Source organism: Homalodisca vitripennis, chromosome 6, assembly GCF_021130785.1.
Source record: "Homalodisca vitripennis isolate AUS2020 chromosome 6, UT_GWSS_2.1, whole genome shotgun sequence".
NCBI lineage: Eukaryota > Metazoa > Arthropoda > Insecta > Hemiptera > Cicadellidae > Homalodisca > Homalodisca vitripennis.
In genome coordinates, this window is record NC_060212.1 from 62,464,975 (window position 1) to 62,491,531 (window position 26,557).

The following is a 26,557-nucleotide window of genomic DNA, read 5'->3' on the forward strand; positions in this document are numbered from 1 at the left end:
AACCTGCTGTTGACTATTTCAACAACAAAATGTTGTGTATATACTCACCCAGTAAAGAGTTGTCGTTAGATGAGTCTATGGTTCTATTTAGAGGCAGACTTAAGTTTAAACAATACATTAAGAATAAAAGACATAAAATATGGAGTAAAGCTATACATTCTTGCTGAACCAAATGGACTAGTAATGAAGTTTGCTGTGTACGCAGGTGCTATGGACATTTTGTCTGGAGAAGGACATGCCGAGAAAGTAGTGTTACACTTGATTGGAACCATGGCTTGGAAAAGGGTTATTCAATTTTTGCTGACAACTTCTACAACAGTAATTTCTCTGACAAAATCTCTTATAGAGAAAAGAACCTACATTACAGGAACCCTACGATCAGACAGAGTAGGTGTATCAAAAGATGTGATGTGATAACTAAAAAACTTAAGAAAGGCGAAAACGGTGGCAAAATACCATGATGGTATAATGGTAGGGAAGTGGAAGGATGTAAGAGAGGTGGTTTATATTAGTAACCAGTATGAAAATGACATGAATCTGTCCGTGAACCGATGGGGTAAGGAAAAAATTAAGCCCTTACCTATAATAGAATAAATATAATAATTATATGAGTTGGGAGTGGATAGGAAGGATCAGCTCATGAGCTACTATCCATGTGAGCGGAAGACCATGCGATGGCACAAAAAGCTGCTGATCCACATTTTTACAAATGGGTATCCTCAATGCTTTTATTTTGTATAACAAGTTTGTTATTGGCAAGAAAAATGACAGTGCTGGACTTTAGATTGGATATCGTGAAAAACCTTCTAGGGCCTGACAGGGAACATCAACATGAAGAAGAGGAAGACAACGAGGGGGAAGTAGAAAGCACCTACCTACAAAGCTGCCTTTGAATGACAAAGGAATCAGAGCAAGAAAAAAGTGTAAAGTGTGTACTCGTAACGGACGAAGAAAGGATACAACATACCAGTGCAAAGCTTGTCCAGAAACACCAGCTTTGTGTCTTCAAGACTGTTTTTGCTAGTTATCACGCCTAGAAGAAACATTCTGTATATAGTGTAAATATTTGTAGTGATGAATTTATTATTGTGTTTCGATCCAGAGATGTAAGTAAAAGAAATTCCATTCTATTATTATTATTAAATCAAGTGCTATTTGTCACTTAAAGCTCCTGGACTCGTTAACGCGTCTTCAGCACATAGCGTCAATATGTGATGCTATATGCTGCCGACGACGCGTTTACTAGTCCATTATTAATTTTTTTCTAATAAGGTATAATTCGTAATAAAGTTTATTTTTGTACCCAAGACAAATATTTTTGAGTGTCTACACATCGAAAAGTAAAATTTTTCTTTTCAGCACAGCCCAACTCAGGTAAAATTAGTCAGCAGTTAATGTGTTAAAGTTTAACATTGTTGTTATTGCATAAAACTTGAAGTAATTTGATGCAAGCTCTTGTAGTTGGACATTAAATAACTATTAGAGCAGCTCTAAATTTTTTTTTTTAGTGAAGTATTTATTCCACAAAAGTGGAAAGTGGAATTCTAAAGGTAGTTAAGGTTCGGGTTCAAAATGCTTGAGTGGAATATACAAATTTTACCAAAAAAATGCCTCGAAAATAGAAATTAATTTCTTTGAGTAAAAATACCTGACTTTATCTTTAGTTAAGCGTGTTACGTGACACATGGAGTGGTATACTATTAGTTTATAAAATTATGCAAGTAATATTGACAGTCATCCTTTTTGCTACTTAAGATATTGAACATATAAAATTGCACTCACTTGTAGCAGAACGTGATCCTGTTCTTCTTGATTGGCTTTTGCTGTTTGGGCTTCAAGTTTTCGTTCAAGGCTTTTTAATTTTCCTTCCTTTTCAGTTTTCTCTTTCTTGAATGAGTTCAGTTCCCATTTCACTTTTTGCCTAGTAGAAACATGATATTGCATCTAAATTTACAAGATTATTTATTAGTTATAAATTAGTATGTAAAGCAAAATCTTATCCATGGTTTTGAACCTTGTATTAAATTAAACACAACATGAGTTTCGGCTTTATACTGTCTTAATAATACATTAATAATGCCTGTAACAAAATAAATTAATAAGTATTTAGTAGTGCCCTTGAAATCCCTTGAATTTATACAAACACTGAAAACAAAATAGAATACTTACAATAAAATAGAATTTTACTAAATATTTATTAGAAACTAATCATAAATATAAAAATATTATTAAAGAAATGAAAATGGAAATTATAAAAAGTTGAAGAAAAAGGAAAACATCAACCCTCTCACCCCACATGAAGATTGGCAGAAGAGATCTACACCTGTTGTACAGAGCCATAGATGTCAGGGTCTGACAGTATTGTGTAGAAAGGAAAAATTACGTATTTACTTAAAATTAATTTAAGTCAAGAAAATATAGTCTAAACTCAAATCTAAAGATTAAGATAAATCCAAGTTTTTGAGAAAAATTCAAATATTAAATAGAAAAGAAAACTGATCAAAATAGCAAGTTTGTTATTAAAATACAAACCTAACATACACTTAAAATGTCCCTATATGTGTTTATTTATTTTTTTAAAGAGTTTATTTATGCGTTGAAGGATAGCATCGTGATGAAACACTTGTATGTAATAAAATATTCAAATTAAAAAGAATAAGAGTTTGTTTTTTACATTAATTTTTGTTGTCTTGATTTATAAAATTAACTATTATTCTTATGGAAATATTTTTCAAAATGTCAACAAAAATATTGTTAATTCTGATTTTTTTTTAATAACTGTGGGTGGAATTTGTGGCCATAGTCATTTGACTAAACATTTTTATACTTTTTATAACTAATATTTTAGCCAGTATATCTCATGGAAGAAATTTCAGCAATTCTGTTATCAGAAGATCAATTTGTGTTTATTTCTTACTCTTTGGAATATTGTATATCAAGTTATTTACAACATTTATTCAGTCTTTTAATGTGATTCAAGACCAATTTCTTGCTGTTCAAGTAAAAATCTAGAGAAGTTTCATAGACTTTTACTGAAGTATAGATTCAATAGACAAATATAAACCAAGAATTCAAATAAATAGGTTGGCACAGAAGAGTTTACACTAAGAAAAAAACCAGGGCAACATCTTCAACTAGTTACATAGACTGTTTTGGGGGTACGTAATAATCTCTTCAAACATTTCAGAAAGGGCAAAATGACTACATGAGCATATTTTGGATAATTAATTAACTAGTTAATTAAATAATTATATGTAAAACGTTCGTAAAGAAAGTTTTTTCATCACAAATATCATCAATTTACCTTACCAGAGACCGCAAAACTGAACACAGTGTGTTCTAGCACAACATCTCTCCTACTCTCCATATTTATTTCCTTCAGCTATATGGGGCTTATCATATGTGCCCCAAAATTAAAGTTGTCTGCCCATAAAATATTTTGTTAAAACAGATATGAAATTCTGGAGAGCAATTGACAATTTTTATTTCATGCTTCCAAAATAGCTTTCACAAAGAGTGATCTAATAATAATCAAAATTCTTATTAGTTCTTCCAGGAAGGGGCACTGACTGCGAATATCTGTCATGTTTACCAAAACTCTCATTTCTCTGACTTTACAGAAAGTTCATTTTTTAAAGTAAAAACATATTACATAATCCAATCATAGTTAACTCTACTTTTCTAGATTTTAAACATTTGTTTTTGTTGTCCATTCTTATATTTTAGGGAGATGGGTGTAAGAGGGAAGGGAATGAAGTGCTCTGTTTATTGAAATCCTCTATTATGTTAGGCAAGGTACTTTTTCTCAAAGCCCTCAAGATTTGTATGTATGAAGCTTACAAGGATGTAGCCAGTGAGGGAGTCTAGGGATGCGGACCTCCCCCAAATTTTCAATTACTTTTTTAGTAAACGATTATTAGTATTACTGACATGTACTGTTGAAAGATCGTTCTCAACAAAAAAACAGGTCAAGAACTTTGCAAGGAACAAAATGGGGCCTTACTCTCTGTCCACTATGGAAAATTATAAGTTGTCTGGATCCCCCAAAAGTTTTTCTTGGCTACGTTCTTGGAAGCTTATAACATTTTATTTCATAAACATTTGTCTATTTTCCCATGACTAATACACTTTGAAATACCAAAATCTTGACTCAATACTTAAAAAATACAAAATAACTACATAAGACTAAAAATAAAATCTTACAGCTCAGTATCTGTTTGTTTTTGCAGAGCTACGATGTATTTTCCTAACTCAATCACAAAAATCCGACTGAGGTGAATGAAATCAGCTGGAGACTCTTGTTTGCACTGAAATACCAAACATATAATTCAATTATTACTATTGTTTGTGTATCAATCCTTACTATTATAAAAAAATATAATGGCGGGATTGTACTGAAATTTTGCATAGACATTCTTCGACAACGTTTTGGTGTAGCGCGTGATGAACCCATTCCAGATCGCAGATCCATATCACGTTGGGTGACTGCATTCTGGACAACAGGGTCTGTCATGAGTGGTAAATCTACTGGGCGTCCACGTACGACAGTTACTCCACAGAAAATTGAGAATGTTAGAGCGTCAGTGCTTCACAGTCCGCGTCGTTCCACCAGGCGTCATGCTCAAACTTTAGGCCTCAGCCGTCGTTCGTTGCAGCGCATTTTAAGCCGTGAGTTACAGTTTCACCCATACAAAATTATGATCACGCAAAAGCTCTATGATCGTGATTTTGAGCACCGAAGACGATTTTGTGAAACAATGTTGGACATTTTGTACTCTAATAATGATGTTGTGCTTTTAATGTCAGATGAAGCCCATTTCCATTTAGACGGCTATGTCAACAAACAAAACTGTAGGTATTGGGCAGCAACTAATCCCAGAGAATTGCACCAAAAGCCTCTTCATAGTGCTAAAGTAACAGTCTGGTGTGGAATGTCAAAATTGGGGATTGTTGGTCCTTATTTTTTTGAGGAGAACAACGCTACAGTCACTGTGAACTCGGAACGTTACGTTAACATGCTACGTAGCTTTTTGGGGCCGAAACTGCGAGAGTTACGTGTAAATCGAGATCGAATTTGGTTTCAACAGGACGGGGCCACGGCCCACACAGCCAATGACTCCATGTGTGTCTTAAGGCGGATGTTCCCCCACCACATCATCTCGCGTTTTGGAGATGTCCACTGGCCCGCTAGATCACCTGACCTCTCAGCCTGTGATTTTTTTCTTTGGGGATACCTAAAGTCAAAAGTCTACGTAAACAAGCCCCGAAACTTAATTGATCTGAAGGAGGCAGTCAGTGTGGAAATTATGGCAATTCAAGAAGAAACTGTAGTGAAAGTGATGGAAAATTTCAAGGAAAGACGTGTGGAATGCATCACCGAGGAAGGACACCATCTTCCGGAAGTTATTTTCCGTACATGAATTTTGGAGGTATTTCTTGTAATTGGGTGCCTGGGAGCATTTAGTTACGTAATTGAATAAAATTAATTTGTAAAACTGATGGAGTTATAGTTATTTAAAATCCGACCATCCTTTTTGCGCCACCCAGTACTTATAAAAAAACAATTTCACTTTATTCTAAATTATTACCAATTATCAATTATTCTTTAAACCTCTGAGAGACATTAATATTAAATTAAATTAAATTCTTACCAATTCTTTTAAAATATGTATATTTTAATTAGAAATAAACTATCAGCTAAGGTATCACAGAAGATTACTATGGATAAGACATAATTAGCAGTAAAAGTAGTACAATACAGACTTTAACTTTTGCTCCAATAATCTCTGCTATTTTTCCAGAATTCGACAAGAGCTTTTTCAATCTCTCAATGTCTTCCAACAAGATTCCACCCTCCTCCAAACTGGACTTTACTATTTTTTCTTTGTCATGCAGTTGGTTTTTAAGTTTTTCCTTATCTTTTTCTGCAAAATAAGAAACAATTTAAATCTGCAAGATAATGTTCTACAGGAATGTTTAAACCATAGTTTGAAATAACAAAGTGTGATGGTTTTGGTTTAGGCAAATTTTATGAAATTAGATTTTTAGGTCTTTTCTAAAGTTCACTTTTATGTTAGAATTAATGTTGTTCTCATTAAAAATATTACCTCCATTGCTCTATAAACTCCCAAAATGTTTCTGATTGACAATACAGTAATTCATTCCTGCCAATTCATACTTCAGGTCCTTGGTCACCCCAGCACAAGTCAACCACCTCAATAGATACAAATGGACTTTATTAGAGTAACGACAATGAGAGAAACAAACTTATTTTGATCTGAAGGAAACAATTAAGATTAATTAGATTTACACTGGCTAATACATAGACTTGTCTCTTATACAATTTATGTGTATATATAAATGCTTTTCAATTGTGAGAATAAAGTGTAAAGTGTTCAGTAATACCTAAGCGAACATATGGCAGCAGTAGTGTCAACAACTGCTGATATTGACAGCCCAACACATTCCATCTGCCACCACTGACCTACCTCACTCGCACAGCTCTGGCCGTAATAAATACATTACTACAGTACAATACTGTAACATCATACAACCGCCAACAGTAAGTAACAGAAATTAGAATTTCAAACAATTCTCACTTACCAGAACCATTGAATATTCAAATATATTAACTTTCTTAATTCAAAATGCCATCAAATTCCCTTGTGGTTGCTGTATAATAATTGGGGTTACATTTTCCGAAATAAAAAGCATTGGCTCCTGTAATATGTTGTAAGGTACTGGTTGTTAGAAAATTGCTGAAAAAACTTTTAAAAATGGGCTGATACTGAAATAAACTCATGAAAATGTCATACTTGTAAAGTGTAATGCAACCACGTCAATCACTTCCAGATTCTCAGAGTCCAGATTGCCTTTTCACCTCAATAAATGAACTAGAAAGCATTCTGAATAAAAATAACATACTAGATAATGATGCAAGAATTAAAATGGGTGCAAAAATTGGGGTAGCACTCCTTGAGGAAAGAACCTTTTGAGAGAAAATAATATTAGGTACATTTGAAGGTAAAGTAGAAACTTTAGAAGAACAGATTTAAAAAATGGAAAATGAACAACATCAATATCATAAATTCAACTGGAGAAAGAGAAAAAACTTCATTTAGATATGTATCTAAAAAGAAGGTAAGCTCTCAAGAAGCTAAAAACTCAGAATTGCTTGCACATAACATAGCTATGGTGGGAAGGGTTGATTCAATGTGAATATTGGGTTGGGATAAACATGACTCCAGATTCCAGGAGTCAACTCTGTGACAGCGACAGATTCCAGACACTGCACTGAGAGAAAGGTGAACGTCAAAATATTCACTACCACCTACACTCAAAATTCACAGAATTGCATACTTATACAAATAATGAAACTTAATCCCTCAGCCTGTAAATTGCTCCTCAAACTTGCTAGTCGAACTTTCACAGTTGACGGTAAGGTTGGAACATGTAGTTAAGGACTTGACAACACAAGTTCAAAATATATACTGAAGTTCCCCCTTCAAAGCATGTACAAAGTACAATACCACAAAATAATTTAAAACTATACACTAGTGAAACCAAATAAAACACTACTAAGGGTAGTCTACAAATACACAAACACACAGAAAAACCTCGAATCTGTTGGTATTCAAGGTTTTTGCAAGCCTCAACACGGAGGAGTCCCCTGCCTGTTTTTACAGAGCTGGCCTCTTCTTCTTCCATGGTAATGTGACTGAGATATAATGCTGCTATCCTTCCTCATGATGGATGTAATATGGGATCTCAACACGAGGAAGCCCTTTCCCAATCTTACCCATCCTCGCTCTTCAACAGCAGCAAAAAGTCCTTTTAGGACTAAATACAATGAGACGTTTCTTCTGATTCTTGACCTAAGTGAACATAAAAGAAGACATTTGTTCTCTACTGTGATTCAACCTTTGAATTATATAAAATGACATGGTAAACTGGTCTAACACTTACCACAAGACAACAACTTGCATTCAGTTGGATGTACAGCGTCAGTGCCCTTGTCCACCATGACTTTATGCTCAACTTGGCTCATTGCTTCCCATGGGTCAGTACCCTTGTCTTCCATCTTCACCACTTCAAAATATGTTGGATTCTTTTGCATCTCTTCAATTACTTTGGCCTTGTCGCTTGCGTTAATCTTATTGGATCCCGGAACAGTGCTGTTAAACTGGACGTCCTGAAAACGATAATGAAGATAATGTAATTCTATTTATATGTCAATTTTAAAAGGCGAATGAAATAGGATTAAAAACCGTACCCATTATGAATAACCTTTCTGGTTCAGCCTGGAGAAGTAGATAGATTTGTGACACCAAAAATATTAATAATTATTTTATGTGATTTACATGTATCAATCCATCTGAGATGTAAAAAATTATCTATAACAAAAAGTTTAAGAAATGTTATAAGCATTCCAGAATATTTAAAATGTTTTCTAGGTTCATAACTAAAAAAGTTGTAAATCTTTTTAAAGTTTTAATGGCCACCATATTGCAAAGAAATATGTTTCAGCGTTTCTTTTGCCAGTTCTTGGTGATTAAAAAATTCTTATGGAATGTATAATCTCTAAACCATTTGAGATAAAAAATGTTTATTCAAAAAAGTTTAGGAGATTTTTCGGTTTTGGGCTCTGGGGGTCATGTTTGCTGAAGTTATGTAGAAATTTTCCACAAGTGTTATCATGAGAACAATATTGTAATGTTTTTACAGATTGTTTTACAAAATTGATATAAAATGAGTTAAGAAAGTTTGTTGTATGAATCTGTTTTTTAGGATGCATATATTGCTTTATTTTATAAATTTCAGAATTATTTATGATAGAGACGATTTATTTATCAATTGTAAAATATTAAAACTGTAATATTCATAATTGTACAATCTACATCTATACTATATACACAAATCTAAAGATGTCTCTGTGTGTTGGTGTGTGCTTTACTCAATTAAAAAAAAACTACTGGACAGATTGTTCTGAAATTTTACATGGACATTCTTAGGGCTTGTTCACATGAGCGCGACTTGTCGCGCGACACACGCCGCGCGACAGAAAAATGGCTCCGTACACATTCGGCGGCCGAATGAGCGGCAGAACGGGCGGCCGACAACTAGTGCACTGCCGGTATGGAAGTGGAAGAGGCAACATGTCCTCTATATTTTGTACCGTCGTAACAAAAATTCGCAAACGACGACAAAGGCAGTGGTGGGTGCATCCAATTTTTAAAAGACAGACTTACTCATGGTGCATTTCGTTACACTTTATCCAAGTTTAAGGAAGTACGGGATGAAGTTTTTTTAATTACTTTAGAATGAGCATAAAATCTTTTGACGAACTTTTACAAATAATCAAAGCATGACATTGAACCCTGTTCAAATGTAGTGAGAGATAGTGTGTCACCAGAAGAAAAACTAGTCATCATCACATTGAGGTAAGTAGTTTTTTTATTAGTTACATTAATGAAAACTTATATTTAACTACAACGAATAAAAACATTAAAAGCGACACAGTTCAATGTCCACCATCGATTCCAAGTTTTCTACTAAATGTGATAATGAAATATAAATAGTAACTTTAAGTAAAAAAAATATGATGAGCACAAACAATCAAAAGAAATAATAAGTTAATTAGTTGTAAAGCTCAGTGAAGTCAGAACTGTTTTTGTGACTCTGGTGAGAAACAACCTTCTGCAGGTGAAATAGCTGGTCCTTGACTCGAGGTTTGGGTTGCAGCGACTTGCCCGTATGGATTGTTGAAGTGAGGTACAGATGGGTTTTGATTCCAGGTTTGGGTTGCAGCGCCTTGCCCGTATGGGTTGTTGTAATAGCGAGGTACAGATGTGTTATATGTTGAGTAGTTTTGTTGAGGCGGAGCGACTATGTGAGGTGCACTATGGTGAGTAGGCTGGTTAACACTCTTGAGATCTTTGAATTACTTCTAACAATTGTATTTTGGTGCGTATACGTCCTTGTTCGGGTATTATTTTTTAACTCTTTGTACAACGATAAGCAAAACAGCTTGTCTTCGTCATCGTTGGTACTTTCAAGTTGTTGTTTCTCCCGAACAGCAAATGCTTTTGGTCAATATGTCCGAGAAGTGTTTATCAACGGGATTTAGTTTTATCTTTTTTCTTTGCGACTCTCCTGAATTAATTGGTCTAGGCGTAACCAAGTCCTCGGTATCTGCTTCCTCTTCCTCGGGCAACTGGGAATTACTACTTAAATCTAAGTTACTTGTTGTTTCTTTGTTACGTACAGTGTTTTTCAAGAAATATCAGCCGTTGAAAATATACATAAGGCGTACCCTTAACTGCTCCTGAGCCAGACTTCGTAGTCTTTTTTTTTCTCAACTCTCTTGCAAAGCTATCTCTCAGATTTTTCCACCTTTTTTGAAGTACAATTCCTAAAAATAAAAGCAAGAATTAACAGATTTTTTACTATAGTTTTGTAAAACAATTAATTTCGTTACAGGTACTTGGCTACTGGATGCTCATTTGCAGAACTGCATTACAACTATAGACTGGGGAAGTCCACTGTATCTCTTGTAGTCCGACAGGTTTTGTGCTGCAATTTGGATTAAGCTGAAGACTGTGTGTACACCTGAAATGACAGAAGACATGTGGAAAGCAGTAAGTGACGACTTTATGAAGTATGCAAACTTCCCCAACTGTCTCGGTGCAATAGACTGCAAGCATATTCGAATCGTGCAACCACAAGATTCAGGTTCTCTTTATTATAATTATAAAACACTTTTTTCTACCATACTGTTAGCAGTTTGTGATGCAAACTAACCGTTTCTTATTTGTTGACGTTGGAGCATATGGCAAAAAGCAATGACTCTTCAATTTTTCAAGACTCAAAGTTCTACAAAAAACCTGATAGAAAATAAATTGAGCATTCCTGGACCAAAACCTATTACAAATGTTGATAAAACACCATTACCACACGTTTTTGTTGGTGATGATGCCTTTGGACTAAGCAAAAACATCTTGCGCCCGTACGTTGGAAATGCACTGATTTGGCAGAAGAGAGTTTTCAATTACCGTCTTTCCAGGGCGCGCAGGTACATAGAGTGTACATTTGGTATTTTAGCAAATAAATGGCGCATATTTCATAGACCTTTAAATGTAAATTTAGATCTTGCAGAAAAGCATTATATTGGCATGTTGTATGTTACACAACTATGTACGTCAAAGAGACGGGGTTAGATTTGAAGATACTCTTGTATGAAGCACCGTTTATCAGATTGAATGATACCAATTTACCAAGGTCTAACATGTATGCAAAACAGGTCAGAGACAAATTTGCTCGGTATTTTGTCGAAGAGGGTAAACTGCCATGGCAGGACAGAATGGCATAAGTAAAATAGACAATCGATATCTTAAGTATTTGAATGTATATATCATTAAACCCCTCATTATTCTGTAAAATATCAACTTGACAGAGATATTCAGATAACAATGCAAAAATAAGTTTTATGTACATGCTTTTGAAGTTTCTTCAATAAGTTAATGACACTTCTGTTGTATTTGTAATCCTGCAAAGTGAAACAAGACTTTCTACATTTATTTAATACTGTTATTCGTCTTGTACAATCGACATTTAGAATATATACTTGTTTCAATGTTATATTATCAGATTATGCATCTTTTGAATAAAACAATTTATTTAAACTGTTGCAGTTATTGTCCCACATAACGTCATTAGAGGTGTAGCCAAATTATTCTTAAACCCCTCACCCCCCCCCTCCCACTAGATCTCCGCAACCGACCTCCGCCCAAAAATTCATGTTTGAGCTCTACATGTTTTTTTTATATGTAAGACTATGTTCGAAACATGAATTTTTTTGCAAGGGTCGAATTGCGCAGATCTAGGGATAGACCTACCTAAATATGGTTCACTATAACAAAAAACTATAGCAATGATTGTTGAAACATACAACCACAACAAATGAAGTTTTATTTTTTCATTTTTTTTCAAAATAAAATGTTAAAAAAATATTGTTTTTGCTATGAAATAGTGAAAGAATAGATATATAGCTATACCTAAACCTCAAGCTACCTGCTGGATGCTTTGTAAGTTACTTGTTTTTAATATTCTTCATTTCTATACCTCTAGCTTTTCTAAACACATTGTATTTGGTATAGTTAATCAAAGGCTATATAATGAAACAATTATCAAATTACTGTATTGCTCTAAATATAAAACTAGCACTTACCCAACTGCTTTTTCTCTTCAACTGTGCTTTCAGTTTTAGAAAAGATATCTACAACTTCCTCCCACGCAGATCTCTTTAAAACCCTGTTCTTGTAATCTGGACTTTCAAGATCCCACAATGCTCTTCTCTTTTCAATTTCATCAATAAAACGATCGGTGTCAAATGGGTCTTGCTCCATCTCCATATTCACTCACTAATATCACTACTGGACTCGGCGTGTGTACGCTACAATACAAAACAAGCAACTGAAGCCGCGCTAAAGTCGCGCGGTTGACGCGTATACTACGAGTCGCGCGACACAACTAGCGGCAGGTTCAGCGGCGCGGCGCCATGTGTATGCTGCCATAGTTATATGTTGTGTTTTTAGTCGCGCGACGTGTCGCGCGGCACAAGTCGCGCGACACGTCGCGCTCATGTGAACAGGCCCTTAAGGTCACTTATGGTTAACATACAGGTCTATTCCTATTTTGAAAATCCCTCTGGGCTACGCCCCAGTGGTCTCTAATGTAACAAATATTATTAATTGAAAGAGCCTGTTAAATGTAATCAACTAGTGCAGCCATATATTTAATTAATTTAACTTCTATTGTTTACAAATGTAGTCTTGAGAACATAGAGTAAGCTTGATAGTAACATTTTTATTTCGACCTATTCTGCAACCGCTGTTGAGCTTAGAGTAAGAAAATATCTAGATAAGGAAATGAAATGTTTTAGTGAAAATACTTTTTAACTGTACATTTTAGTAAATATGAAGTATGCAGTGCTTGGTTAGTACTGTAATGCAGGTATCAAGGACAATGTTACTATTCAACATTTACTATGTATTTAAAGACAGTTATGAAATTAATTTTAGTTGTGTTTTGATAAAAGTTGGTTTCTCAATGTATATATACTGTATTTTCTTGATCGTGACAAGGTAAATTTAACATTGGTGTGGAAATATACGAGCACTCGAATCAGAAGTGATCATACACATGCAAAGTCTAAGAAATTGTGTGCGAAGCGCGGGTAACTGCTAGTTACTTCTCAGTTAAACCTCACCGGTTTAAAATGGTCACCTTGCTGATGCACCAAAGGGCTCTCCACGAACAAGACATTGTACTGGGGTCTGTCTGTGTACTGTTCATCTTCCATTGAATCTAAAATCAGATCACAAAATATTCAGCTTGAACATTGTTTTTGTAAAACTAATAACTAATCAGGTTACTAACTGCAAACAGTTCAGTAATATTTTACTTACTTGTCCAGACTTGAAAGAAGTCCAATCTGAGTTTCATGAAATCAGGAACAATTTTCTTAGAAATTAAAATTTCGCATGATAAACAAGAAATCCCTTAATTGTAAAATAAACTAAAAAGTGTTCAAATAAAACATAAAAACCCAAGTAACTAACTATTTTAGTAAAAATATTTACTAAGGATCATTTAAATTCCTAAAAGACTTTTAATAGCACTATGAAAATATTACAGGAATCATGAAACTCCCAGAAACATTAGGATGTATTCAGTTTTCATATTGCAACCTATGTTTTTTTTCTTATCTCATAGCCAAGTTTTAAAATGGGATCTGTTCATTATAAAAATGGTGGAAAAGGTAACATACTTCTTAGTTTTATGATTAGGAAAATAAAATTAATACCTTCGAGTGGTGGGAAGGAATGTTCAAGAGACATCTTAAAGTTTATTTAGGTTGTAAAAACATAATTACAAAACTAAACAGATAACACAGTGACCTAGATGAGGCCGTAAAAGGAATCAACATATTTTTAATACAGGCACAGTTTTTGTTAGTAAAATTCATGAAAACTATAAGAAAACTCGAATATGGATAAAACCAAGCGCTTAATACATTATCTTGATTTAAATTTTACTTAAAGAAAAATCAATTATAATTATCCAAAATTAAATAAATTATGTTAAATAGCTCTGGGGTATTTTTAAACAGTTATAAATGTATAATGGGGTTTAAATACATTTTTGTGCAACCTAAATTTAGTGGTGACAACTTTTGTGGTTTTGTTTTGTAGTCTCACCTTTGGTTTACTCTTTTTTTCATATTGAGGGAAAATAAATATTTGTTCCTTCATTTATTGGTTTACAAGAAGGGTGTTACAATTAAAAATTTTTAAGATGAACAATAAAATCAATTTGAAGAATAAAAACATGCAAATGTTACAAACGTCTAGTAGTATATAATGATTCTCTAAATGCTTTTTTTGATTTTATTACAATGATTTAAATAGGAATTAGGATGTTTTATATTATTTACAGTCTTTATAAGTGAATGAACTACATAAATTCTAATCATGTGACAAGCTAGTTGAAAATAATTACAGTATTGGCACTTGAAGAACAATTTAATTTTAATATGATACCAAAGAAAAAATAAGGTTCCCTAACTTTAATTACTCAACATTAAGTGTGAAAGAAAGGAGAGGATTCATGTTTAGACAGTAAAACTAGTATTTCATGCTAAAATAAAATTTAATTGGACAAAGATAGAAACCTTTAATTTGGTATGCTGCCTCATTGTCTGTGAAAACAAAAAGTTTTTCTCCCTTATGTTGAGGTGAATATGTTCGTACATGATGCACTCTGAAATCACAATAAGGATCACATATAAGCATCAAATTTACGGGTAAAAATACAGTGTTGAACCATCTAAACTCATCACTCTACAGAAAAATCCCTATAAATATGCAATCAACTTCATCCATTAATCAGAGGCTTTCTATGCTACATTTTTAATGAGCCACCAATCTAAATTTATTTTTAGCTAGATGGATGCACACCTTTATAGGCTTTTGAATAAGGATTTAAGGAAGGAATATGAATAGAACATGATTTTAAAGCAAGTGGGCAATGGGATTATGACGTAAAAAAATTTTAAAGTAATTTAAATTCTAAACATATTTAGAAGCCTGGTGATACTGCTCGAGGGAGAGCATGTAAAAGGTGAAACAGTACTTTGAACAAGAACGGGGCTTACGGAAGAACTTCTTCTTTGTGACCTAATGTCACAAACCCAAAAGTAGAGAGGGTCATACAGCAGGATGTTGTGTTTTTTTATCAATGACCTTTGTATGTACTTCCAGAAATAAAAGTGGAAACAACGTATTTACAGGTATGGAGTAATAAGAAACTCAAAATACTGAATCCTACTAATTTACCTGATTGTCAATCGTAGGATGAGTGATTGGTGCCAGGCCTATACAATGGAAATGTTACAATCAGAGATTGCACTACTGCAGAACCCGTACAGAGTTTTTGAGGTGACTACTACTTTTGGCGGGCTATGGATGTATGTTTTGTACAGGGTAAAAGTTTTGTCACGGAACGTCACGCATCACGCATGTTCGCTCTGTAGCCGCTAGGCGCGGGACTATCGCGGCCATGTTGATGTCAGCAGTGCGTTTCTCCGTTCAGTGGCTATATATGCGTCCTAGTGAGGGGTTACTATCGCTCCTTGTTGAAGTGACTACTTCTTTTGGCGGGCTATGGAAGTATGTTTTGTACAGGGTAAAAGTTTTGTCACGGAACGTCACGCATCACGCATGTTCGCTCTGTAGCCGCTAGGCGCGGGACTATCGCGGCCATGTTGATGTCAGCAGTGCGTTTCTCCGTTCAGTGGCTATATATGCGTCCTAGTGAGGGGTTACTATCGCTCCTTGTTGAAGTGACTACTTCTTTTGGCGGGCTATGGAAGTATGTTTTGTACAGGGTAAAAGTTTTGTCACGGAACGTCACGCATCACGCATGTTCGCTCTGTAGCCGCTAGGCGCGGGACTATCGCGGCCATGTTGATGTCAGCAGTGCGTTTCTCCGTTCAGTGGCTATATATGCGTCCTAGTGAGGGGTTACTATCGCTCCTTGTTGAAGTGACTACTTCTTTTGGCGGGCTATGGAAGTATGTTTTGTACAGGGTAAAAGTTTTGTCACGGAACGTCACGCATCACGCATGTTCGCTCTGTAGCCGCTAGGCGCGGGACTATCGCGGCCATGTTGATGTCAGCAGTGCGTTTCTCCGTTCAGTGGCTATATATGCGTCCTAGTGAGGGGTTACTATCGCTCCTTGTTGAAGTGACTACTTCTTTTGGCGGGCTATGGAAGTATGTTTTGTACAGGGTAAAAGTTTTGTCACGGAACGTCACGCATCACGCATGTTCGCTCTGTAGCCGCTAGGCGCGGGACTATCGCGGCCATGTTGATGTCAGCAGTGCGTTTCTCCGTTCAGTGGCTATATATGCGTCCTAGTGAGGGGTTACTATCGCTCCTTGTTGAAGTGACTACTTCTTTTGGCGGGCTATGGAAGTATGTTTTGCACGGGGAAAAATTTAATCTTGGAAGAAAATTAGTTTTTATGTTGATTATAATAATTATAACCTTTACGCAGTTACATTGGGCCTTACCTTACATTCACCAAAACAAAAAAATGTATAAAAACAGATTTTAATAGAAATTTTGCGGAAGAAACGTCAAAACCGTTAATTTACTTTTTAAAAGATAAATTAAATTTACAATGTCAAACAATAAAACTACTCTAGAAGTTTTATTTCTTATTTCAGTTGTCACAAAACCATAATTTCTAGAATATAATGACTATGGAAATGAAGCAATTATTTCGGAAATACAAGTAAATATGGTAGTGAAAATGATACTGACCAAATTGTAGAACCTAACATAAACGATAATAATGAAAATGCATAATAATAAAATGGTGATAATGAATAATGAAAACGTTTCATTTTTTCCGCCAAATGAATAAATTTGATATTTTCTTCCGTCAGATAAATTAAGTTGAAGCATCGTTAAAGCTTATAGTATTATAATTAAGTTCATTATATGCAATTAATTACAACTGTGTAGGTTTTTTTGCGTTATAGGTTAAAGCAGGGCCCCAAAATCGTGCAGACGTTCATTCCGTTCAATAGGTTATTCGTTCAGTCGTTCCTTCGTTCTTTCCGTTCGTTCAATCATTTCAAGTTGTTCTTTTGGTAACTGCTGACAGATTAAGAATAAAACAGTAACCGTAATAGTAAACAGGGAGAGGATGGGGCCTGGGTATTATGAAAAGTGCAAAAACTTAATCGGTTGAATATAAAAATTAATTATTAAAAAAACAATATGTCAGTTTGACTCTTAGTAATATCTTCAAGGCATTTATAAGGTAATAATCAATTTTGATGTACATTTGTCTTTAAAATAAATTTATGGTTGAAATTAAAGCTTGAGTGTTATACCACTTTGTAATAAAGTACATGTAGTTGTACAAAGGCTATAAACATACAATTTTGACAGATTTTCTTGATCGTGGAAACAAGGTAAACTCTACATCGGCGTTGGAAATATAATTTACTTGGACCAGAAGTGCTCATACCTGGGCAAAGCTTACGAAAAGCTTGCGAATCCGCGAGAATCAGCTAGTTATATATAAAACTGGTAACTCAATTTCTGAGATTCACCTTATCGCTTTTCTTCGCCGAACGGAATATTAAATGCTCTAACATGGCGTCATAGATGAAAACCCAGATAAAGCACACAAGTCCCGGAAACACAACCACATAAGGTAATTATGGTGTAGAAATGCCTACTTTTTATGGTTGTTCGTGAACGATTGAAGGAAGGGCGATTTTGGTGGTACATACCTTAAGTAATGTTAAATCTCTATATAGTGTTACTAATGTACGAAGGGAAGTAATGCATTGTGACACTATATTCTACAAGGTAAAAAGGGAACCATTAATCAATAGGGTGTATTAATACGTAATAGAGGAATTTCCAAAACAACATTCAGGGTTTACAGTTTTAAGGTGATAATGATTGCGACGAAGGTAATTTTGATATCTTAAATCTATATATATATATAAATTTTTACCTCTTTGGATGTGGGGTTTTCACTCTTTTTATCTTCTTTTTCGTGGAAAATATTTTTGACACGAACTCAAGTTTATTTTTTCCTTTTGGATCCTGGCGTCGCTCATAATTGTGATACTGCATTGATCTGAAAATTAAAACGGTTATAAGACAACAACTAAACTACCAATCTACAGCGCACATGGTCAAATTTGAAAATTGTTATCTTTTTTTTGCCTGCCCTCCCAAACGGGTAAGTTAAGTTTAATAGCTCATAGTATTTGTGTTCTGTGCATCAACATGTTGACTAGATAAATCTTGGTTCCATTATTTGGTATATGTTCCTCAAGAACCCCTGAAAACTTGGCGTAGTAAACAGCAACCGGTGATAACAGAAGTAAATGTGTACATGACATATCACTATGTGTCTTTCGCAGCACTACGCAACTCGATTTCCTTTCTCAACCATGTTCTAACACTAAACGACATCTTTCTTTCCAAGATGGAGGACCTAAGTACTCAAAGTTGAAGTTAGGATTAAATCCAAGGATTGATTTTTATTGATTTCTTTAAAATTTGTATTTTTACATACTGATCACATATCCCGTTTCATATTCAATAGCATCAGTATAATAATCAAAAGTGTAACTTAGGGTTGAATCGGGGAAGAGGGTCGTTCTTGCAGTTTGGGGGGACCTAAGGGTATTTTTCGTAATTCTCGCGTTGCTCCCTCCACCATTATGAAAAATTGAACGCTGGAGTTATCTCTAGTATGAAATGTAGTATACTGTACTGTCAAATAGTAAAATAATTTACTGATAAGGAATTTTGATCGGTATATTTTGTAGGAAATAATATGTGCATTAAATTTCTACTGATTTATATCCTGAACACGCAAAATTAAATAAATGTTGGTATATATACAATAAATGTAAACAAATTCGTACTCAGTATCGTAACTTTAAGTTGGATGAGGTTGGTACGAGTAGAACTCCCCAAGAGCCTTATAAAATAAAAGACAATTTTTATAGCAGCAATTCAAATGATTTGAAGGACACAAGTTCGATTTTTTACTTTTAATTAAACATGTAATATTCATTCAAATTTAGATTAAATCAAATTTATTCCATACTAACCGGTATGCTCTTCAATTAGGTTCTCTCCCCCCCAAAGGCTAATGATAGCGAGATACAGTTCTTTAAGTGTGCATTGTACATTGTGAAGCCGACATCCTACAAGAAAACAAAATTGAAATTCGGATTACACACCCAAAAGAACATACAGATTAATAGAAACAACTCCTGCAATTGTGTTACAAAAAAACCATTTCACTGGACTAGGGTTGTAGATTCTTTTCCTCAAGTATCTTTTTTATAAGAAACACATTTTACTGCTACGTTTAATAAGTTGGTTTATTGAAATAAACTTGAAACATAAAAATTATGAAATGAAATTAAATAAAAAATGCCTTTATTAAGGAGAGCTATAAAGCCCCTATACTTTAAATAGAAAATAACAAAATTGCTTAACCAAATACAACATTAAGTAAAGTTTAAGTAAAAATCTATATACTGAAATGAATTCAAATTTAAACTACAAAAGAAAACCTTTATATACGCAAGGACATAGCCAGCGAGTGGGTCCTAGGGGGTCCGGACCCCCATTTACAATTTTTCAATTACTTTTTTAGTAAACGATTATTACTATTTAAATAATTCAGTATTACTGACATGTACTGTTGAAAGATCGTTCTCAACAAAGAAACGGGTCAAGAACGTTTTAAGCAACAAAGTGGGACCTTACTCTCTGTCCACTACGAAAAAATATCAGTTGTCTGGACCCCTCCCCCAAAAATGATTTCCTGGCTAAGTTCTTGTATATACGTAATAAATACAAGACAAATTCAAAATGAAGAACGAGAAGACACATTAAATCACTCTAACACACTCACTGACCACATTACCGCAACACGCAGCACCACCCGTCACCCCCACAGCCCCTCCCCCCAGCATCAATTTCTAATTATTGCATAGAAGTTACAATATATTTGACTTTTTACCCAGAAAATTCAGAATAATCTTCACTTTCCGATTCTCCCTTGTTCATCTTGCCGAACCGTGGAAGGATTCGTTGCGTTTGAACCTAAAAAATAACATTACACTAACAATGGCAGTACAACGATCAGAAAATTGATAGTATAAAATAAACCAAATTTATAGTTTAAGTGGTATTAATTAAAACGATTTTTTGATTTCTAAAAAACGTTGCAATCCAGTGAGGATATTTAATCATTCTTTCTTATTTTAAAATTTTCAAGGCACGGTGCTTTGGTATTATCATGAGACCATTCTGTACATCTCTAGTAATTATTATTATGCGATGTAAGTAGGTAGATACATACGTACGTATTATAAATAGAAAAAGTTCATTTTAACGTTTAAGAGCTTCAATTTAAGGTACAATACTATCTCGAGGAATTATTTTTGCTAGAAGTTTGGGGTGGCACACGCATTGATGACCAGAGTCATTTACGATCCTGAGATCACAACTTTCCCGACCTGAGATCACGTCATAGATCGTCAAATTTTCCGACGTCAGATCACGTTGGACGATCTGACACGTATTCTGTGGTTGGGAAATTGCCGATTTGAAATGCCTCTGGTCATCAATGCGGGCTTCCGTAGCGTCTTTGGCGCCACCCTTTACTTGTGCCGAAAAAAGAAAAACACCCCTCGAGATAGTACCCAAATTCAAGCTCAGATCACGCGAGTACTCGTAGAGGTTAATTTTAACTTTGGTACTACTATTAACACATATATGATAATCTTATCTAAACGTCTGTATCACATGATAACAAGTAGTAGGTAGAGACAGAGTTGAGGCAGAGTACAATCATGCATGTATAATAGAACATCGATCAGTACAATAAGCGGATTCGGTTTTTATATTGCTTTTTACAATCATCGATACTTTATATATCGAACAACATTACTATCAATCGATATCAACATATCTAAAATACAATACCAAATTAAAGTCACATGTTTCAAAGTAATAGAAATAGATAAAACAATTACGTAATGTCATAAATAATAAACCATAACGATTAATCCAACGGTAGAATTTGAAGACAGGTAATTGAAAAAAAGAAACTGAAAAAATAAAGAAAACTTAAAAACAATACCATCTTGAAACTGAGAAAGACACAGTAAATCATCTTTTAATGCTATTTTATATAGTTTTCTAAAGTGAAACTATCTTATTTACTTAAAAGAAATCACTTATAGAACAAATTATGTTTTGAATATCAAAATGTGTGTGTTGGTGCTGATGATTTAGTTATTGTTCAAATTAATGATTGGTTGATAATATTGATTGGCATAATATTTAAATGTGGCTTGATGATGTCAATATAAAAAACCGGGTCCGCTTACTCTACCCCAAAGTTGCCTCCGGATGTTATCGATGTACATTTTCTTCCTCAGAATGAATTTAAGTACTATATTGGAACAAAAAACGGTACCTACTTTGGGATTATACCGACCACACCCAGACATGAATCGTTATTTGACATTTTGCTTCTACTGATTACTAGATTAGCGTAGAACAATATTTCGTCAATATAAAACAGGAATTGTCTTATCGCAAACCCCTCCCCACCCTCATCAGACAGAGGTCAAAGTCGAGCGGTCTAGTAGATAACGTGATTGCAGAGATTGATGTCGACGAAAGAAAAACATCCCTCAAGATAGTACCTATCAGTAAAATATAAAATTCTAGAGGGGCTGATCAGAAATATAAATTGAATTGTAATGGAAAGGCAATTATGTACCGTGCAAATGATGTGATGCCGCGCCCTGCCCTAATCGGGATTCTCGAGAAAGATAAGATAACAGCGACAACAATACCGATCACAATACCTGGGAATGCTTGTAATTTTGTAATTAAACAGTTGTTTTTTCGTTCTATCGTGTTTGTTTCTATAAATTTATATTTTTGTGTTCTTCATACTGGTGTGGTCGGTATAATCCCAAGTACCCAAAAAACTTAGAATGTAGTAGTGTTTACAGAGTTCTGAAAAAAGTTATAAGGCTTAATCTCGATAGTTATTACAGCAATAATTCACAGTCAACAATTTTGAAATTTATGATAAATTATAATTGGTGAGTGTGTGACAATTCCGAGAGTAGTAACGATCAGGATGACGTGTCTAATTAGATAAGTGCGAAGTAAACAGGTAAGTTAAAGTCTAAAATACCAACAAACTGTTGTATACACTGATTCTACATTTTCTTTGTTTGTAATAAAGTCAAATCAAGTCCACCATCAAATCAAATATATATAATTTGTATACAAATTGTAGGGTTTATAATGTTTTTTTAAATATAAAAATTCATATCGTTAGGGGAATAATAACCTCAAAACATAGCGTCTGCTGTTTATTAAACATAACATTATCTCGTTAAATAAATTAATGGAAATAAATGTAAACTTACCAATCAAAAATGCTGTTACAAAAACGCATAGGGGAAAATTTAATTTAATAACAAATTAGAGGAGCACTGTATAGATTAAAATAATTTCAATGAAAGCTTAATTTTATTTTTAAGTTAATAGCAACAGATTAGCCAAAGACACGTTTTGTTTAAACACATGTTATAATTTTGATATAAACCTTCACACATGTCAATTTAGAGATTGTACAGACCTTTAAACATAGAGTTAAGATCAACAGTAAAATACAGTAAAGTTAAGAATCCTCATAATATGTAATAATTAATAATGGAATACAATTGTATAAATTACACTACGTACAAACATAAATGTATTTTCTTGACATTATTACCATATTCACATAGTTGACTGGAACAAAACGCATAATGAAAAGAAAAGCAGAAAACAAATTGCTTTTTTAAAATTTGCTCATTTTGTAATTTTAATCAAATGAAATTAATCCAAAGTTAGGTTTTGACTTTTTAAACCACTTTCATTTTTCAGAAGAATGGATTATTATTAGAAGATATTTGTTTTCTTTTGCATTTTCATAAAACTCCGTGTGGAATATAGAATTGAATATTCTAACTTGGAATTTACTTTTAAACACAAAAGGGGTTTCACTGTTTCTACTTTCATTTTCCCCCTTTCCAGGACTCTAGACATGGTTCAAGGTGGAGAACACACTTTCTACTGGAGCCGAGGTACCTGGAAGACAAAGGGTGAATTCCATAATCACTTGGATAACATAACAATATGGGCGATAAGTAGTGTGATGCTAATCTATAATGTGATAATTATTAGTGTTCATGTTGGAGTTTTCATGTTATCAACAATTTTGTAGTCCCCTGTATGTGTTTCCATTCCTTATACATTATATAACCCTCTTTTTATCTTACGCATATTAATCTTAAGAAGCTTATATTACTATAGGAATTCATCATTGTTATAACATCGGTTTTAATCTAATTATCTTACAATCATTGCGGGAAAATTAAAATCTGGATCTTCGTGTATATTGCAGCAGAATATGCAAAATGTCTTAAAACAAACCTTTATAACATGGGAAGACACTGCATAAGTATTAGTAAAAGTAATTCAATTACACTTTGAGATTCGATCTTTATTGAAATTACTCGTAATTTAGGTTATTGCCGTGTATACAAATTTAATGAATGATAAAAGTCATTTGACAGGTCTTCTGATCATATGATAGTTTGGGTATTTAACCACATATGTGCCCGAAACGGCCAAATCCAAAATAATTGAATTGTAAAAAGTAAGGGCTTTGTGGTAGTGGTAGCGCGCTCACCCGACAAGTGAGAGATCCGGGTTCGAGTACCAGTAGAGCAAGTAATTTTTGTGATTCTATGTTTACTGAATTTACTGGCACACACCCGCGGCTTCGCCCGTAACTTCTAATCAACATTCTGTGTACTTGATTTAATAGCTCCGACGATTTTATTAACACTTGAACAGTTTTAGACCAATTTAGAGGAACTCTAAATTCGAAGTTCATAGCTTTTTTAGTGAAAGCACTTGTGCTATAAAGCGATAGGGTCATATGATATTTTAAAAATGGAACTAGTCTTACATCATGCACTTGGTACTTTTTTCCAGTCTTCTAAGAGGACCAGAGGTTAATCAAAATTGTGAGTAATTCTTATTTCAGGCTGTACACTTCTAATTCAAATTTATTATATTACTAACGCAAAATAGGAGTTCGATATTTTATCACGAGAAACAATTTACAGACATACATTTAATTTTGTAATGAGCTTGGATTAAAAAAAGTGCAGTTTTCTAAATTGTTTGAATACAGGCATTTTTATTTAAAATTAAAATCATCATCAATAATAACCAATTACATTATGACAGTTGTCATCCCATAATATGTAAAGATGATTCGTAATACAGTGAAGTAGGCGTTCTTGATTTCAAATCCATGTTGGGTATATCGTACTGTTTTTCTCGGTCCAATTTAGAAATATCAGTAATTATATATGTAAACAGTATCGTATATCTCATCAATGAGAAATGTATGCGATGTCCACTGAACGATTTTCTGTTGTAAAATTGCACTTAGTGTTTTGTGTTTCCATTTATTATAATCACGGACTCACAGCGCTCGCTTATTTCCTAGAAATGTAGTTACGGAGCTAATGGTTTGTAGAAATCATGCTAATGCCAAGTTCCTCCGATTTCTGTTCCTTCGCCACTGTAAATAAGAAAACCATAATGTTTAAGAAAAAAAACCAAATTCAATACCCAACATGTATACATTCACATTTTAGTTAACGGAGTAAAATCCATATTATACATTAATCAGTTTGCCATTTGTCAAGATGTTTTTTTTTCTCTCTTCGTTTAATTAAACAGGCTCGGGTGAATTCCCATGACGCCTCGTGGTTCTCTGGGGGTTAAACCTCTGCCATAAATATGTTATTTTGTGTTACTATGGATTTTCATTGAATATTTATTTTTCCAGGGAGACATATATCCAGGAAGACGTATATGTTGGTGTACTGTCTTTGAAGCTATATGTGTTTTTTTATTTGTTTTAAAAATTGGTTGAGTTCCTTGTATATTTCTATGTTATGAAGTTTTAATATATCAATCAAATTCATATTATGTGATCTAAGTAGATTATTTAATATCTTAAAGCGCAGGTCTCTCGCAAACTCGTAGGCTGGGCATCGTAGAATAACGTGGTCAAGGGATTCTCGTTCAGCGAGGGTACAACTTAAACAAAGTGGTGTTAAATATTGTTTGATGTCAAACAACTTTGTATTGACCCGAGCATGTCCAAATCTCATTCTAATTACATTGACTATCTCCCACCTTTTGAAGTTTGTCATGATGAACCAAGGGCTATGGCCTGTCGTACTTTCTATTTCTTTGTACCATGCCGCTTTTGGTGTACGTTGGCATACCTGCTTATATGCTACTGCATACTGCCTTTGTTGATAGGCTTTGAAGTCAGATGTTGGGATGTAAATATTGAACAGTTTTGTGCCGTCTGCTATGGCTTGTTTTGCTAGGTTATCTATATATTCGTTATGATAAATACCTACGTGTGCTGGAACCCAGTGAAAAGTGACGTTCTTGCCACTGTCTATTACATTATGGATGATACTCACCGGAATACCTTCCCCTTTGGAGTAGTCGTTAGTTAGTTACTCAGTGCTGTTATGGCTGCTTGTGAATCGGAGAATATTATGATGTCTTTTTGTCTGATGGTGGCGAGTGTGAAGGTTGCTTGCAATATGGCTATAAGCTCAGCTGAGTAGCTGGATATTCCTTCTTGCAGGGAGAATTTACCTCTGATATCCAATTCTGGAATGTAGAACGCTGCACCAGCACCATTCTCGGTTTTTTATCCATCTGTATATATTTTTAGCGATTGTTTGTATATTTTCTCTGAGGTTACTTCGAGAAAACGTTGTTTTACAATAGTGTTGTTGCTTACCTTTTTTGGATATTCGAGTGTGAAGACAAATTTTATTTCATTGTCCATTGTTAATATAGGTTGTTTAAAGTCCCAGAAGGTTTTACAGCTTTCTTTAAGTGATAAGTTTGGGTCAAAAGAATTGATTTTTGTAAGGGAGTGTAAATACAATGGTTTAGTCTTCCTTCTCCAATATGGTCTACATTCAGTTAACATGTTGAGAAACATGAGACTTCTGTATGCAGGATGACATTGTTCTGATAATATTTTATAAACTAACTTATCTGTAAGTATTGATCTTCTGATATTTAATGGTAGTATGTTAGCTTCAGTTTGTAGAGCAATGATTGGAGTGGTCTTAAATGCCCCTAATGATATTCTTAAAGCTTGGTTTTGTATTGCATCTAGTTTCTTCAATTCTTTGTTACAGACATGACCAAACAAAAATGATCCATAGTCTAACTTACTTCTTATCAAACTTTTATAAATATTCACTGCAAACTCTGGTGTTGCGCCCTTTGAACCACATGCAATGGA

General features: G+C 34.1%; 1 protein-coding gene across 2 annotated transcripts in view; it reads right to left on the bottom strand.

Moving 5' to 3' along the window:
* LOC124364380 (myosin-2 heavy chain-like) overlaps window positions 1–22,619 on the bottom strand; it is a 36,791-nt gene extending 14,172 nt beyond the window's left edge. The window contains exons 1-9 of one of the 2 annotated variants that reach the window (XM_046819789.1): window positions 22,575–22,619; window positions 20,138–20,220; window positions 18,101–18,226; window positions 14,732–14,820; window positions 13,268–13,365; window positions 7,966–8,191; window positions 5,764–5,924; window positions 4,204–4,307; window positions 1,783–1,921 (exon numbers count right to left, since the gene is read on the bottom strand). In XM_046819789.1, the coding sequence (XP_046675745.1) occupies window positions 1,783–1,921; window positions 4,204–4,307; window positions 5,764–5,924; window positions 7,966–8,191; window positions 13,268–13,365; window positions 14,732–14,820; window positions 18,101–18,226; window positions 20,138–20,184 (990 nt within the window). In that variant the 5' untranslated portion in view covers window positions 20,185–20,220; window positions 22,575–22,619. Of the gene's footprint in view, window positions 1–1,782; window positions 1,922–4,203; window positions 4,308–5,763; window positions 5,925–7,965; window positions 8,192–13,267; window positions 13,366–14,731; window positions 14,821–18,100; window positions 18,227–19,214; window positions 19,311–20,137; window positions 20,221–22,574 lie in introns of those variants that run through there. The other variant, XM_046819791.1, reaches the window with a different exon arrangement.
* Between the last annotated feature and the right edge of the window lie 3,938 nt (window positions 22,620–26,557).